Raw genomic sequence first — 18622 nt, 5'->3', positions numbered from 1 at the left:
TTACCAGAATGGACCTTAAGATATTGTAGAATTTTCACCAGACTTCCATGTTGAATATTTTTTGGTTGTGTGTTTTAGTTTTTCACTGAAATGATGTAGGTATGGTAGATAAATGGTGGTAGTAGTGATAACTTTCTGATCTTTTCTTTCTGTTGTGACCGTCAAGCAGTTTTTGATGAAGGAGGAGGTGTAACAAATAGCAACCTACCAAAGAGAAACTCAGAAACATCATTTGTGAAATTTTGTTTCTTTTCTCCTGTCCATTTCCTCAGTATGTTTCTGCTGTTTTCATGATCTTCTTTTATTTCTTGTATGGGCTGTTTATTGCTATCTTGCTCAGAGTGTTCCTTACTGTTGAATCTGCTACTGTCTGTTTTTAATGTGGTACATTTCCCCTTGAAACTTGTCTCCTTCCACTTTAACTGGATGGGTTTGCAAGCTCATCTATTTTACATATTCTTTGAGCGAGTCTGACTATATACTGTTTTGGGTTTCCTGCCACCAAATCTGGTGTGTCACAGCTGCCGCTGTTCCTTCTATTTTGTTGCCAGCATTTGGAGATCTTACCAGCTGGTATGTAAACTACAATAAACACATTCATCTTCTATTACTTACATTATTGGCTAGTTTCTTGTGCCTCTGGTTTTTGATTGTTCAATCACCATTATCCAGTGTACTCAAAAACATTTTGATAAGTTTGCCTGTCATGTTCTTCAGTTATCTCTTGTCATTCATTCTTTGCATTGGCACTTCCATATGTGCACCATTATTTTTGTACACATTCCAACACAGTGCAAGATCATCAACACATGCATGTACACACACATGAACAAGAGGAGTCAAGTTTCAGTGAAGATCTATACTATAATTTCATTATGTTTGGTGTCATTGGAACCCACCAAGTAACCATCATTGCCTCCCAGAGAACACTTACCCAAAATTTGCACCCAATGAGGGAGAAAAGAAAGAGTTAATCCTGTGTGACCCAGTTTGTTGTCTATTGTTGATATTGACTTTTCATCAAGATTAACCCCTCAATGTAAATTCCTGTACATGGTGAGGAGACTTCCCAGGGAAGGGTCTGTTCTTTCAGTTTACCTCCTCTAGAATCTAAACATCACCACACATGGCAAACTTGTGTAGAAAAAGAAACTTAAACTTGTTTTCTATAAAGCATAGAAGAATTAGTGTTAATTTGATATAAATGTTTAAAAGATGTTACAGATTTAGATAATGATTTTATAGACTGCATTATGAAATATAACAAGTTTGCAAATGTGAACTTGCATGTTGAGGATAATACTGTAGTTTTAAGCATTGGAAGCCCAAAAAGAGAATTTACTTTTTTGTTGAATAGTTACTTTAAGATTGTAATTTGTGCCTACTCTAAATTTGTTTTAACTTTTGGTTTTAAAAATTGTTTAAAAACAAGAAAATGGCTAGATAATAAAGCAGAAATTACTTGTAATATCCTCACTTATTATGTATTTATGCATTTTTATATTAACTGGAGTGTTCCCAACTTGTTAGCCATAATGTTTTTAAACTAGTAACCAAAGAGTTAAGGTATGTTATAAATAACCTCTTCATAATAATCTTAAGACCATTAGGAGATGCTTACTTAACTTGTATGATTTATTGATTTTGTGTTTTATCCAGTGATCATGGAATGTGCCCCAATTAAAACACTTAGTGAAGTATTGAAATGGAAGGAATCACCACAGTTATTGTCTTCAAAGTCAGTAACGTTAAGAAAGAGGGTAAAATATCAAACTTCATGTATTCCTCGTACTCTTGTGTGTCATGATATGCAAGGTGGTTATTTGGATGACAGGTGAGACAGAATGACTTTTATCAGTACTAGACAATTTCTTTTAAACATACATAGTATATATTTGTTATTTCTTATTAGTTTGTAAATGGTGTAGTTTTTAGTTTATGATAAATAAAAAAAGAGTGGGTTGTTTTTGAAACTGATAGGTTGGGAGATTGCATCCACTATTGTTTATTATATATATATTTTTCATACCTTCTTGTATGGTGTTTAGTTGAGCTGTCTCTAGTTTTTTTTAATGCTTGAAGCCAACTCTCACCTTGTTAGAGTTAACTGTATCATTTATCTTGCAGTGAGACAAAATGGTTGACACTGAATGGCAATGAGATTTTAGTCATAGTAGGTATCAGGAGTGCACATCTCATCATAATAGTTGATATGATACATGTATAGATGTTGATGGTGCAATATTCCAAGTAAATTTATTATGCTGAGACTAATGAGTACCACTATTTTTTAGTGTTATTTTAAGGTATGGCAAAGTGCGTGTTTTTGTCTGTGTTAGATAGGTTGGAGAAAAGCTGTTAAAATAATATTTCATTTAGTGCTATTGCATATTTAAACCTTTTTTATTAGTTTTATTTCAAGAGATTTTGTAACCTGTAGGATTTTTTTTAAGCATCACGATTTGTATGGAATTTGTCAGAACTGAATGCTAGAATTCAGTTTACTGTATTTAATGATGTTCAACCTATGATATATATTTTGAACATTAATGATTGAAAAAGAACATGTAACTAAATTTATCATAAATGTATGCAAAAACTGTACATTTATAAACTTAATGCAAATATTTGTAAATTATACAAATTTTAACAAAGAGAAAGACCAGTTTAATTCATAAATCATCTTGGAGAAGATGGTTTTAGTTATGTTTTTTTTCTTTGTGTGAAAATATAGATAAACAACTGTTATAATTGATGTGAAATGTGTTTAGGTAGACTGGTTAATTTGGTAACCACTTTCCTTACCTTGTTTAGGTTAGCTCTTTCTGACATTCTTCTATTAATTTTAAAATAAATGGGGAAATACTTTGCTCAAAACAAATAAGGGATAATCAGATTTTCTGTATTCTTTTTATGAAGAAACAGTACCATTATTCATTAATGTCACTGACACCTGTGGATTAATTTTTGAGAAAAACCAGTGTTGTCTGGTGCTGTATTTTAACATGAACATTTCGATGGTAAAGTGAAGGAAATATTGTATCTTCTCACTTAGCAGTTTGAACAAAAACAGAGCAAGTAAAAATGTGAAGACTTCAGTGAAAGTCTTTAGATATTTAAGAGATGTGAAAGAAATATGTTTTCCAAACACTGGTCTAAGACAACTAACCATAGAAAGATGACTTCAAGTTTGACAAGACAAGGTTCAAAATTGGTGGACTTTTTCAGACCACTATTACAGTTGGCTAGAGAATTGGACAAGGTAGTGCAATGCTGAAAAGCTCTAAAAGGCACCTGCTATTTGGCAGCATGAGTTAAACACAACTAGTGGACCTAAGCTTCCCAACGAAATCAACAGACAAAAGTAGCAGCTGAATGACAAGTCTATCATGCAAAAGCTCGGAAACAGGCTTTGCAAGGTAGGCCTTTATGTGAATTGACAAAAAATGTATATAGTCTGTAAAACACCACTACAAAATCACATGTTTTTATTTTATAATTTCTATTCATACTGCAGGATGACGTGAGATGTAAATAGTGGTCAGGGCCAAATTCATCCTTACTTTCACAATGGAAATACACGTGTAACAGTAATAGTATACTGATTTACTCAGGAAACATTATTAATTGAAATGCTAACCTTTATTTGTTGTGATATGGCACTATGAATGTCAAACATCACAATGATGCAGAGTTACAACTATTAGTGTTGCCATGTGCAGGTGCAGTTCATTAGAACTTTTTAATAGTGAATGATAACTGCTTAACATCTTCTTAAAAGAAGAGGATATAGCATGAATGCATTGGTCAGCATGCTTATCAGATTGGAATCTGTTTGAAGATAGTGAGGGTTACTGTTTGAAGATTTTTTTTGCAGAATGTGATTCACCTCCAGTTGGTGCTGATAATTCTAAAGCAACCCTGGTATTACCTCAGCAACTCATTGATCTATTACTTGCATTTATGTCCAAGGTGTTTATACCGTACTGTATATTTTCTAATCAGTTAATGGGCTGCAAGATCTGTAGTTTTTACTTATCATAGACATAATAAAAAAAACTGATTACCTTTTATTTGCTCTTTGTAGTTATATATTTAATAAATGAAAGTAGCATAGTTAGTAGAGTAGTGTGTGTACCCATCAAACTAGGATAAGTGATATTGTGTCTACACTTGTATATATGCATTGAATTCAAAAGTGTGGCTTGCCATTAGTAAAACTGTGTGATGTTGAATAAATTAATTTGTGGCTGTTTTGGTTCAACCAAGTTGCTCTGTTGTGAACATGAAACATCTTACCTATTTATTTTTTTTAATTTAAAAATGCCTTTTTATTAGTTGGTCTATTAGTAGTTTAATAGTTACAAGAGTGGAACTTATTTCAGTACTAGTACTATATGAGTTACAACATGCTGATAAATATGCCAATGCTTTGAGACAATTTTAAGATGCACGTTTTTCAGAAGTGATACAAAGAAATGCTTTCTTTTACTGCATAAAAAACAGTTTTGTATTTCATCATTTATAATTTTGACTTGTCTTATGTTCACTGAGCTTTATACATTAAAATTAATTTTATTAAAAACATCTAAAGTTTATCATTTTATAAATATTTTTCCATCAACTTCTTGTACATAAAATGTAGAAATTAGTTGAAGTAAATGTTCTTGCTGATGAAGTGGGGATTAAACAACAAAATTTCATCCCACATAATGTACCTATTAAGTTATTGCATTAAAACAAGTACTTCTATTATAACTAAATTTGTAGGCAGATTGTCAGTTTTCTTATATGCTCAAGAATCTACAAATTGTCTTTCACTGTAGTTAAAAAGCTGGAAGAAGAACAGAAGAATTGAAGGATTTTAACTTAATTTTCTTGTCATGTGTAACAGTTCATGAAGTTTTAGGCTCTAAATATTGATTCTGATAATTAAAATAAAATTATTTAACTTGCTTTCTCATATTTTTTATGCTACACATTTATATGGGTAAAAATTATATCATTTAAATGTGTTAAATAAGCATTTTTTGAATTAATTTTGGTTTTAGTCTATGTATAGTGACAATGTCATTTGCACAGTAATATGTCCATTTTAGCAAAAATGGTAAAACACTTCTCTACATGAAGCTACCCTACACTTTTATGGTAGCATTATGGAAATTTAAAAATTTCTTCACTGTTTGATGTATCACTAATTTAAAAAAAGTCTAATTTACAGAAAGTACCTATAAAAAAAAAAAGAAGAAAAAATAAGTAATTTTCTATATATGAAAAATTTTGAAAGAAAATTTCAAACAAAATAGTATAAAGTCAGTCTTACTGTTTTCTGTTAGAAACTGATTTTAACATGGAATAAAATACTAAAGAAAAAGTAATAATGGTTGAATGAAATATTTCCAAAGATTTTAACATGCAAGCTGTAATTTTCCCTCTAATTATTAGCTAATTATGCTTTGTGGTCTTAACAGACAATTGTGAAGTTTTGTTTTTGGATTTTAACAATAATGGTCAATTTTTTTATTTGGAAATTGTGACAGTTTCCCATAATCAGTTTGTCAATCTAAAACTTTCTTCCTTTATGGTGATGAATGTGAAATGTTTCTTTCAACCAGACATTAAAAAGTATGCTTACCAAAGTGTAGTTAGTAAATTTAACTCCTCATAGGCTGTCATCATAAGAGCAAGAATTAACTTTTAAAAACTACTCAAAATGCATTGTTTTAAGTATCCATAAACTCATGTAAATTTATAACATTTGTACCTTTGGGAGAAAACTAATTTTATAAAAGCTCTTATCTTCTGTAATTCACATAAAATTGAATCAAATTGTATAAGGAGAAATGAAGAAAAGTGTTAACTTAATAAATATTTAGAGAATGTGCAAAATGTGTATAGTGAGTTACTCTTCATATATGTCAAACACAATCTTGTGAGAACAAAGAATGGTGAATGCTCTTTTGTATTTGTTACACCTGATATTTGTAAATTATAAAGGAAATGTTACAGACTGTATGTTCAACAGATTTTGTGAAGGATCAGAAAGTGATGACTGCTACAGGTTTTTCCATTGGGCATCCATGAATATATTTGTATACTTCAGTCACCATTTTGTTACAATTCCTCCACTATCATGGATCACTGTTTGTCACAATAATGGAGTTTCTATTCTTGGTAAGTTTAATCAATATTTTTGTACTGATAATATGGAATTATCATAAACTAGTAATATGGAATTAATGTGATATCAGTTTTTGTGTTTTATTTCACATTGAAATCACAGGACATTTTCTTAGTTTTAGGCTTCAAAAAGGACAAAGTTCTAAATATTGTAACAAAAACAAACTAAATCACTTTTTTTCAAAAAGAAGGCTGTGTACAGTTTCAGGCTATATGAAATTGCAATGTGTAATATAATAAATTAGGGGCTTGTCCAGGATAAATTGTCTTGCAACATTTTGCATACGTATTTATATTTGAAGAAAAAGAAGCCTTTGTATACTTGTCTTAAGTGTCCTTGCAAAAAATTGGGTTTCCCTCAAAACCCACTATCTGGCTTGTTATGTGTGTGTCAAAAATAGCTATTTTCTAAACTTTTTGATCTCCAAAACTCTATAAAGTACAAAAAATTGTTCACCCATGCTTCTTTTCTTTCCTATTACTTTTCTATTTTCTAATATTCTTAAGTGATATTAATTTTTTTATTTACTGCAAACAATATGTATTGTTATACCTTTGTACTCGTATTCTTTCCAATAATATACATCTACTTTATTCTTTTTGTTAACTGATGATTCTTCTGTAGAAGTCTGTAGTTACAACAACAACATGCACAGGAAAGAAAGCCACATTTCAAAATTATAGACCTACATGTAGAACTGAAAAATAATAGATAAATTCTTAAAGCATTGAAAGATTAACAGAAGATACATAACACTAAAATGGTTCCAAATCTTCATGTATAATTTTGTGTATGTATATATAATTTGCTAATTATTCTTCAGATTTACAAGTTATGCAATAACTTAAGTGTAAGGTTTCAAGATATTTGTTTCTGTCTGCTCAGGATTATTAAAAGACTGTATTGTTTTTTGTTTTTTTTCCAAGATCATTATCACTTAAATATGGCATACTTTGAGGTTTGCTACATTGTATGTTCTTTAACAACGTTTATTTTCTCAGTACTTCATGACATTCAATTAATAAAGATTTTTTTGTGTTACTGATCTGATTTGTATTCATGGTTTTACTTTGGTCATTAATTTTCATTTTATTTATCTGTTTCTTTTTACTTCAATAACTTTAATAAAATCTATTTTGAAAACATACCAATGTGGAGTCTGCTATTATTGTATATCTTCAAAGGTTGGATGTGTGGTAATTTTTATCACAGGTTCAGGAGCACTACACGTTCTTGAATCATAATTAGTCATTCAGTTTACATCTTCACCACTATTATCTACTTAATCTGTAGTGTTTCCAACTCCAGCAGTTTATTAGGAATAGGAACTTTGTTCTTGGGTTATCTGTGTTTCAGTTTATCTTAGGTAGGGAGAGAATCATACTAATTCTTCAGAGTTTTTATTCCTGTCAGTTGTTGGACCTATGCAAACAGGATATTGGTTTCCAGTCATCAACCTTCCCCATTTATATCAAAACAGATTTTTCAAGGTTCACAAATTACTCATTCTTCAATCTATATATGTATATTTTTTTCATTATAGCGATTATAGTTATTGAAGTTGTTGGTAGTTAGATCCTATCTTCATTTTGCCATAGTGGTGTTTTTCCCCACTATTGGTATTTGTGGTGCACATGGGTTACATATTGCAGTTGCAGGTATTGTTTTGTTTTTTTTCTCTTTAGACTCATTGTAGCTTTGCTTGGGTTCTGTTATATTGTACTTGTTTTTTTAATTGTTATTGCTGGCACTATCTCAACAAGTGTCAGACCATCATATCTTGATTCTACTTTTAGAAACAACCAAGGTAGGCTTCACTTTCGGGACTAATATCTATACTTGTTCCAGTTCAATATACCATCAATCTGACTATCGTTTTGTTTTTAATTTTAGTTTAGAAGTTAACTAAATATTTGTATCAAATTTATAATATTTGTCAACAAGATTGATACACATTTTTTTTTCTTAACACATTTTAATATACAAAAAATAACAATACAATTTATAATAAGTTATTACAAATTATTATTGATGTAAAAAACTTTACAAACTCACAAATACAATTCAGCCTTTGTCTGGTCTAGAATTGAATACTTTATCAATGGTCCAGCTCTGCAAATTAAAAATTACTTTTATTTTGATTAAAAGGTACACTTCACTTAACAGGAATGCTAGTTAGCTCCATTCTTCATATGTTAGTTTTTCTACTGATGTTATATGATGGCTTTATATAAATACTAATGTCTAAAGTTAATTCTTTGAAGATAAGTAGTTCACAGCATTCAAAATCTGTGAACTTTCTTGCTCAGATATTTATAGTTTCAGAATTAATAAGCATTAATTACAATTATAGCTTCCAGGGCACATAGTATACTGACTGTAGATGACCAAAAATATTCTATTACTGTTTTTCTTGGCATTGATTTATAATTTTTAGGTGAGATATTCAAAAATTTACTTGGCAACAATACTGGTAATTACTGGTATTACATACACATCCCGTACATTGTTAATTTTTACTGTTGAGAATCTTCTACAAATTTAGAAAAGAGGTGGAACTTGTGCAATATACATTTAGCAATATAAGTTACATACATTTCTAAATATATATTAAACTTAAACATAAATATTAAAATAATACATTAGTAAATCTGTTACAGATGGGATACAGTGTTTTTGAGGACTGGATGAAACTGATTCTGCAGACTGTTCTAACCTTTTCAGATCTAAAGTTAATAATATTTCTCTCATTGTCTCTCATACTTCAACTATGTACTCCAGTGTTCATTTTAGTCTCTAGCCTTCTTTCAGCAGGTAACTATGTAATCATCACCAAATTAGTTTTATTACACCACAGAAAGTTATTTCATGTCTTTCCAACACAGTTTTTTTGTTTGATTTCATTTTTTGTCTATCATTGTTGGACATGCTGGTTTTTACAACATGGATTGATAGGCAGTGCTTGCAAGCACACTTTCTTATATTTTTGGTCTATACATACACATTTTACATCCCTTATAAAACATAGGGTGTGTTCTTCTTTGTAGACTTTCTTATTTTCTCTTGACAATTGAATTTCTCTGTAAGGTTCTTTCTGAAAGTCATTTTGAAGGTACATTTGGTTATCAGATTGCTATCTTTGACAACTGTTTTCTTTTTTATATATGATGTAATTGAGACATCTTTACATTGATTGTATCTTTTCCTTTTTCTGGAAGAATTAACCCTTTTTTGAATTTCAAACTTTTATTTATGACAAAATTCTCTTGCTCACAGATGAGAAGCACTTTATATACAGTAGTACCCTGTTAATGTGCACCCTGATATAATGGTGTTAGTATTTGGCTCTCAGTTTTCTGTTGCTAAATTCACGATTTTTAACAGTTTTGTAATGTTAGCAGTTTTAAGCATTTTATTTTCATGTGTTTGATCACTTGTTCATTCATGCAAAACAATAAATATTGCACTGCATTTGTACCACCTCAACAATGTAATTAATGAATACAATTATTTGATAATTTTGAAATATCGTAGTTAATGTTTTTCTTGTCCTTAAAATGTATGGAACATAAGATAGAAAGAAGTTATAGTAGAAGGTGTACATAACAAGAACTGGGCAATAATTTGGATATCTGAGATTCTCAAATGAAAACATCTTGTGCTGAATACCAATTCAGGGGATATGGAAAATGATTAAGTAGGTACCCTGAAATAATGTGACTGCATGATAGTTGGGTTTCAATTTTCATACTTTGTTCTGTCAAGATGTTTAAATGCAATTTTTACACCACTTAGAACAACTGAAGGATAATTGGATATAACAAGGCATAAATACTGCTATTTGATGAATGTCAGTGGTACCTCATAGCTCATTTTTAATATAAAACAAGTGTCAAATAAACAGTTTTATGAGATGACATGTACGTTTCAGTTGAATAAGAAGTTCACTGTGCCACATTAAAATTAATTTTAAATCTTTCCACATCATTATAGTCCACATTGCTGTGCTCATTTATGTTTTAACTTCTGGGGATCTTGATTATATCAATGCAGTGTAATTTATATTGCAAAAGACTTTTTCTTTTACTTTTCTCACTTAGTTTTTTTCATATCCTTGTATTTTTGTTTTATATTGTTTAATTTCAGCTACTTGTTCTCACACAAAATGTTTTGATTTTTGAGGTTTTTCATTTTTTTGACTAAAGCAGTTTTTGTGCATCTTCACAAGTCTTGAAGATTACTTTCTGTTTATTCTTTGTTTCAACAATGTGCTTTATTTTCTTCATACAGCCACATTTGGGGAATTTTTACATTATTCGTGAATTTCGATTCCCATGTCACAGCCTCATTTACCTTTCACATCCTGTGATATTCTACTAGGTAGAATATCTACACGTTTTATTTATACCAGCTGACTCCACTGTCTTTCTTTGTTCTTGGTATTCTTTTGTTTCTGTAGTGGATCAGAAGGTTCATACTCTATGTACTAATTTCTCTATCAGCCATTGTGACAATTCTTTCACAATGTTTTTCTTTCACTATAAATTTATTTTCAAGTAAAGAGCCAACCAAAAACCCTCTCCCTGAAAATGAATCCATTTTTAACCTGTTTGTGCTTGCCTTTTTTCTTTTTTAACAGGTATTTCATCCAGTGAGATATGTACTCACCTTTTTGTTTCTTGCTTTTCTACCCATTGAGAAAGAACTAGTAGTTTTCAGAGAATGTTCTTTATGTTAGTTCCTTGTTTATTCCTGTTTGCTTCTTATGGTGTGAAGCTCTGCATTTCTGAATTTGCTCCTTTATCTGACAGTGCTGAAATCCTTCAATATGCTACACTGTTGTTGAGCAGTATTCTTCCCTTTCTTCACCATCATTGTATTATTTATTCAGATCTTTTAGCCACTGGTTTCTTTCACATGATTTCACTTAAAACATCAACTTGTTGATTCTCTTATTCATGATCACAAAATAATTTCTTTTTGGAATGTTTTCCTTCCACAACTATAGTTGTTTTAAAGTTGTATATTTTACATGCAGTTTATAGCTGCTGTTTCTTTTCATTATCAATAAGTTTTTATTTTAATATATAACCTTTCATACTTTCTGATTCTTCTGTTAAACTTCTGGATTGTCTTTTACACTAACCACTTGACTGATTTGCTTTCAGTATTTGAATTTGTACTGAGAATGTTTTTATGTTTGTAGTTTCCTTAGACTTCAAACATTGTCTTCTGCTTGTTTCATTTCATTTACCCTGTGCTCGTAGTATTTCATGTCTTCACACTTGTGCTTTCTGTTTTTGAGTAAGTACTGTTTATTTTATTTGTGCCGATGGCCATTGTACCTGTTCCTTATCTTTGAGCAGGAGGATTACTTTTTGTTTTATCATTTGAAGAATTGCTTTTAACTATTTCTATTTTGTTTCAGTTATTTGTTCTCTTACACATATTTTCTTTTATGTTGTGTTTTCTTTGATAAAACCTATATTTTGTATGTCTTCACTAATGTTTAATGTTATGCTTTTTCATCCCCAGTTAAATAATTCACTTGGTTTGGAAGATTGGTGCATTATTTATTAATTTTGATATCTCTTATTACTGCCGTAGTAAGATTGAATGATTTAACTAAAAACTAAAAATTGCAGGTTTAATATAGATGTATTTAATTGCTTATTAGAACAGTATTCTGTGTGATACCAAACTCCAACTGGTATGTAGCATCTCCTAGAAAAACTTTCATTCTTTGTGTAGGAACAGTTATAACTGAACATGAAGTTGGAAGAAAGTTGTGTGATGAGATCCTTGAATCTCAGAATACTTTGTCTCTTTTGGTTACATCTTTAGTTTCAATAGCACGGGATCGTGAGTTTGATGGTTGGTTGATTAATATAGAAAATAAAATCAAGGTAAGACTTAAATTTTAAAACTGGATGAAATATAATGTTAGTGTGAAAATATTTAGAAGTAATTTAAACTCCAAATTTGTGGAATTAAAATATTTCAAAATTAACATTTAAATTGTTTTTAAGTCATGGTTTTGTGCTTTTTTAAATAAATGTTGAATGAACTGTTAGATACAAAGTGTCTAAAAGTAATTTTTCAAAGTGTTAGTACTTTTTTAATATTAGTGGTCCACACCTATGTTATGCACTCATCCATTTAACTTTCAGTATAATGTTCCACAATGCACTCTAACAACTGACATGTATTGTAAGGTTTAATGATTTATTTTTAATGTTATGATGTGAAAGCTGGCAAAATATTTAAAAAAATTAATAACCTAAAAATTGTTCTACAAACAAGTTAATTGTAGATTTTTTTTTTCCACGTTCATTTTAATTTGTACATTATAGCTCAAAATTATGAACTATTGAAATCCAAACACTGCAAAGTCAAAATCAATTGATACTGAATCACCTTCAAAGTTTTGCCATTACAGTCAAGAGAATAGGCAAGCTCCCAGAGTCAAATATGAGGGTTTTAATATTTGTAAGGTTAATTTAGTCTGCACAGGAGACTTGCAGCTATATTTACTCCATAATAGTAAATTTTGGTTTGTTATTTTAGGTTATTAACCTTAATTTAGGCTATTTTGAATGTTATAATTTACAAATTTTAAAACTGAAGAGTGCCCACGCTGATTCAGATATTAATTCCTTTCTTGAAATTTAACTACAGTAGCAGCAGATCATGCAGCGTACAAATTCTCAATAAACACCATCTTGATATCAATAAGAAGTAACTTCTTCATTCTAGATATTGAAACAAAAATTGCAGATGTGAGGAAAAGGATTGAGAAAGTTTTACAAAGAAATAGAAACTATGAAGTCAAGCCTAGCTAACATTCCCAACAACAAGACCTTAAAAAGCTTTGAAAGAAAATAATAAACCCATCATCAAAGAATTGGACAAATATAAAGTTTTTGTAATTATGAGGGAAAAACCATTACAAACAAAACATACTTGGTCTCCTAAAACATGAGAACAAGTTTCAAATACTTAGTGACCTCACTAAAAAACTGAAACAGAAACTCAAGAGATTATTTACAAACTTTTAAAAACAAGTAGCCTCCCTAAGAAGTTTCTTGATGAACTTCAATTTTCTAGTAGCCATATTCCAGAATTATACAGCTAGCAAAAAACAGAAACTGGATATGCTACTAAAAACCACATATAATCACAATATGTGGCAATGCTACTGAAAGTCTATCTTGACTTAGTAACAACACAAATGGTAAACATAAATGGTGTTCCAGATGTACAAAACCTGCTATCACCAATGAAGTGTGTATCTTACACAGAGGAATTCATTTCATTGTGTCTGTCATCAGAGATCCAAGCATTAGAACAACATTAAATAATAAAACACAACCATTCTCCATTGTGATTTCACATAAAATGGATGAAAATTAATAGTGGATTCACCAAAGAGAAATCATGTCTTGCTGATATGTGAACTTTTTAAAAGAATATTACCTGTTGTTTGGATAATGGAAGGGGTGGGGATTTGGTATACTCATAATTTTAGAATTATTTTGATAAAGCTCAAAATGGAAGATTACCTAAGAACACCACCTCAGTTGGAGTTGGGAAATGATTAATTGTATGCTGGCTGGATGAACAAGATTAATTAAAAAAACTACTTAAAGAACAAGCTACACTTAACTGTCCTATTTCTGAACTAATAAACTACAGAAGAGATGTAGCTATTCAGTAGAAACAAACATCAATTCATTTGCTACTCTCGTCTGACCTAATAGTGGGAGTTCATCATTACTGTTATAGTATATCCATAACCCAGAGCTCCTATTTGTTGTAGCAGTGGGCCATGAACCCTGATTTACAATTCAAACACACTACCAATAAATTACTAAGCAGTGCCCATCATTTGAGTTGGAGAAAGTAAAAGCTCATTAGTGAAGGACCTCAGCCAAAGTGGATAACCAGCAGTGTGTGTCAGGTGTCAGTCTTGGGCTTTTTCATTTTTTTATTAATATTGTCAGGTTTTTATATATGTGTGGGCCAGGTTCTTTACAGTAGGTGTCTGTGACTTCTTGCAAGTAAATTTAAACAATTAACAAATAGCACACAGTATACTAATTTTAAAATAATATATATTTATGTGAAAACACATCAAACACTGGTTCAGTTAGTTTAAAACACATTTGACAAGGTAAATTATTCTTCTCGATTACAATTCATTCTGTTGTAATTTCACTTATGTTACATAGCTTGTCACCACAGCTGTATTCAGAGCTTTAAATAATTGTTTATTTTTGTTAAAAGTCCAAATATATCTGTTCTTTTACTTTATAACACAATTGACAAGACAAGTTATTCTTCTTCACTTTGTTGTTACAGCACAATCTGTGATAATGTCACTTAAAAAAAAAAAAGCACTACTATATGCTCTTTACAACTAGACTCATAGTTCAAGTCTGTTTGGTTGTATATCTCACTAACTTTGTCTAATGTGAACTACATTTTGGATGCATATTTATAAATAGTCCAACTGAGGCCTGGAATTTTCCACTCATTATGAGATATTATGATGTAATAATAATCGAGCAAAACTGAGTATTACTGGTGGGTAGCAACAAGTTGTTTCCAACCACACCGTGTCAGAGCTCGGGGAAATGTTGACAATACTGCATCAGTAATAACATATGATTCTGCACAGTTATGTAAACAAGCTTACAGTTTACTATCACTTCTGAAGATAACTAAATTTAACACTTGCACTATACTTGAATAAAAAATCATATTTTTTAATGAATATTAATACTATTGATGGGGACATGATTAATAAATTAGTAAAGTTTGCTTGTAGAATGTTAAACTCTTGGATATCTCAGAGTATAAAAGATTTTGAGGTAATAGATGATTACTTTGATCATCACATAAGAAAACAACACTCAGTAAAAGTGTAAAGAATATAAAAAATATGGGTTATCATAAGTTTTGTGTTTAACTTACGTGTTTGCTGTGTGTGGCGACCCATGAAGGGGAGGAGAGGATCTTGGTGGTTGAGGGGTCCAACCCTGACACACCACTTTGGCCTTGAATTCCTGTAGACGGGCAGCCTTTGGGTGGCCCCCCTTGGGTCATTCGGCTGGTCCACTTGGGCTAGAATCAACAAAGTATCAGTGTTGGAAGTTCTCAACAGGTGTTGTGGACATTGTGTCTGATGCTGGTGTTTGGGTATAGTGCTCATGAAACCCTGGCGTTACTGCAGTGTCCTTGCATGACATTGTAGTGCGTCCACTCATAGGGCTCCATGGTGGGGGGTGGGGGTCAGTGTGTACCGAAATTTTCCTTTTTTCCTATGGATCATCCAATAAAAAATTTAAATAAAATAGTGAAAAAACAGTCAATTGGTAAACGACCACATCTTGAAGACTGAGCAGCAATCTTCAACATCTGTAACACCTGTACCCTATTTTCTTATATTACATTCTCTTTCAGGAAAACCTTTAGGGCAAATGGCCCCTTTTTTATTCAGAAGGGACAAGAGAGACTTGCTGGCTCTCCAAAGTCAGTAAAGAAGCTTCGATCTGGAGACATATTGGTTGAAACATTTACATCCCAACACAGTGAACTCCTCTTGAATTCAAAGGCAATTGGGGATGTACCTATTGAGGTTACCCCTCATTGTACCTTGAATTCATCACGAGGAGTTGTTGTTAAGAGAGACTTGAAGAACATCCCTGAGTCAGAGATTCTCGCTGGTCTCTCCAGTCAAGGAGTTTCTGCAGTGAGGCGCATCTCCACTCGCAAAGACGGAGTTACACTGCCGACAAATATCCTCATTTTGACATTTACATCACCACGTGCACCTGCCACCATCAAGGCAGGTTATCTAATTTGCAGTGTATGGCCGTACGTTCCAAACCCTCTTCAATGTTTCTAATGTCAAAGGTTCGGCCACTCAGAGACATCATGTTGTGGTTCCCTGACATGTGCTCGTTGTGGTGGCAAGGACCACGATGCTTATGAGTGTGATACGGACCCACATTTTGTCAACTGCAATGGTTCTAACCCTTCCTACTTTCGTTCTTGCCCAAAATGGTTGGAGGAAAAAGAGGTGCAGCGTTTGAAAACGACTCATATTAGTTATCCTGAGGCTTGGAAATTGCTGTCCGCCACTCCATCTTGGACATATGCTGCTGCACTTTATTCCACAACTACGGTGGGAGTGCAGACAGATCTCTCTGTGCCTCCAAGAGAATCGTTTTCAAAACAAATGAAAAGCCTTTTGACCTCCACGGTTAAAAAGGTTGTTGAATCGACTCCTACACCTATCTCTGTTCCTCCCATACAGTCCAACAAATCTCAAGATCCACATACTTTGGTTTCAAATACAGGCATTTCTTCTGATACATCTTTTTCTCCAACCCCAGGATGCAAAACAATCATTCGTTTGCATCCTCAGTCACTGGAATCCCCTTCCAACAACAAAGACCTGCCCCATCGACCCAAGGCAGAATCCATGGAGGTCGATAGAACTCCTTCGAATAAGTACAGTAAGGAAAAAAGAAATGGTCGTAAACAGAAGAGTTCTCCAGCTACTTCATCTACCCTTCATTAAAAATGGCCACCTTGACATAATGGAGCTGTCGAGGTTTACGTTCTAATCTGGATGATATCAAAACACTGATTGCTTCCTACCATGTCTTTCCTTACAAGAAAAATTCTGAAACCTGCCAATCCAGTCACTATTCAGCAGTTTTCTCTGTACAGAAATGACAGGCTGTTTGATGGACGAGTACATGGAGGGGTGGCACTATTGGTTGATCAGCATGTGCCCACCCTGTCTTTGTCACTCAACATACCCTTGGAGGCCATAGCCATCCGTGTTTCCTTGGGTCATACCATCACTGTTTGTTCTCTGTACCTGTCCCCTGGAGAAACATATGATCAATCAGACCTTGATGCTCTGTTGAACAGTTGCCATCTCCATTTCTAATCCTGGGGGACTTTAATGGACATCATCCCCTCTGGGCAAGTGCTGTTATTGATGGGAGGGGTCGCTCTGTAGAGCATATGCTCTCTGATCACAATCTTTCTCTTTTCAATACTGGTTCTTCCACTTATTTTCATGCAACTAGTCAGTCCTTTACTGCTATTGATCTCTTGGTTTGCTCCCCTTCATTATTTACCCATTTTTCATGGAGGATTGACAATAAATCCACTAGGCAGTGACCATTTTCCTATACTTTGATACAGACGATCTGCCATTGCTCCTTTTAGCCTCGCATTCAGATGCAATTGGATGAATTGGGTCTGTCCTTGAAAAACATTGCAGAATCCACTGATCAGCCCATCCCGCCATGGCTTATTACAGCCCCCAAATGTGACCTTTCTTTAAGTCATCTGAAAAAGGCAGATACTCCCGATTGGAAGTAGCGTCTTTTATTTACTGAACATCTTTCGAGCAACTTTTCTATTCCAATTTATATGGATGGTTCAAAATCAGGTGACTCTGTGGGCTCTGCCATGGTTTGTTGCAGTTTGGTGGTTGTGTGCAGAATCCTCTCTGCAGCTTCTGTGTTCACTGCTGAACTGTACACCATATCTCTTGCCTTGGATCATATTGAAGCTGAGCAGTACTCTGACTGCACTATTTATACTGACTCTCTTAGTTCTCTGCTGGCCTTGGAATCGCTTCACGTTGGCTCACACCCTGTTCTCGCTGATATTTAAAACTGAGTGGCCCATTTCTCATTAAGATCTACTTCTATCCAGTTTTACTGGATACCAGGCCACGTTGGTATTCGCGGGAATGCGCTTGCAGACATGACAGCTAAATCTATTTGCTCTGGCACTATCACCACTGTGCCTATTCCGTACATGGATTATGGTCCTGTATTCAAGGCTCGGCTCTGTGCCAGCTGGCAGTCCACTTGGAGTGAGCAACGTGACAACAAGCTTTTTTCAAATCACACCCTATATTGGGTTTTAGCCATCTAGTTTTCGTAAGGTTCGGAAGGAGGAAGTTGTTCTAACTAGCTACGCATTGGTCACAGTTTTTTAAATCCTCGTTTTCTTTTATCTGGGACTGGGGACTGATACGTCAGTGTATAGTTTGTGTAACACTCAGATCACTGTAAGCCACAATTTACTTTCCTGCCATCATTACGATTCTCAAAGGCGGCACTACTTTAAACATGTTCTGTCCCAGGGTTTGTCTGTAACATTGGACAGTGTTATTGGTGATGGTGACACTGTCCACTTTGATAAAGTTTTTAATTTTTTAATGACCATTAATTTTTTTAACCTCATTTAAGTGTTTGATATTTATTCATTACACCTTTTTAATTGTAGTTCCCTTTTCAGTCTCAATCTCTCTAGTTCAATTTGACATTGTAAAATGGCCAGAACATTAAGTAACTTGACACCAGGACTGGTAAGGCCAACTTCAGGTAACTGACGCTGCTGTTT

At 32.8% G+C, this 18622-nt stretch overlaps 1 protein-coding gene across 18 annotated transcripts in view; it reads left to right on the top strand.

Annotated features, from left to right (window-relative positions):
• Positions 1–18622, top strand: part of ENGase (cytosolic endo-beta-N-acetylglucosaminidase) — a 69027-nt gene that overhangs the window by 6875 nt on the left and 43530 nt on the right. For 14 of the 18 annotated variants that reach the window (XR_013013644.1, XM_076454043.1, XM_076454044.1 and 11 more), the window contains 3 exons: positions 1660–1834; positions 6026–6174; positions 11933–12087. Coding sequence is in view for 17 of the 18 variants with exons in the window: in XM_076454043.1 (XP_076310158.1) it covers positions 1660–1834; positions 6026–6174; positions 11933–12087 (479 nt within the window). In the remaining variant the exon portion in view is untranslated. Of the gene's footprint in view, positions 1–17; positions 1057–1659; positions 1835–2823; positions 3420–6025; positions 6175–11932; positions 12088–18622 lie in introns of those variants that run through there. The other 4 variants (XM_076454054.1, XM_076454053.1, XM_076454055.1 and 1 more) reach the window with 4 other exon arrangements.

Source organism: Tachypleus tridentatus, chromosome 9 (assembly GCF_004210375.1).
Source record: "Tachypleus tridentatus isolate NWPU-2018 chromosome 9, ASM421037v1, whole genome shotgun sequence".
NCBI classification, from domain to species: domain Eukaryota; kingdom Metazoa; phylum Arthropoda; class Merostomata; order Xiphosura; family Limulidae; genus Tachypleus; species Tachypleus tridentatus.
The sequence above is the reverse complement of the archived record's forward strand: the minus strand, read 5'-3'. Positions and strand labels throughout refer to the sequence as shown.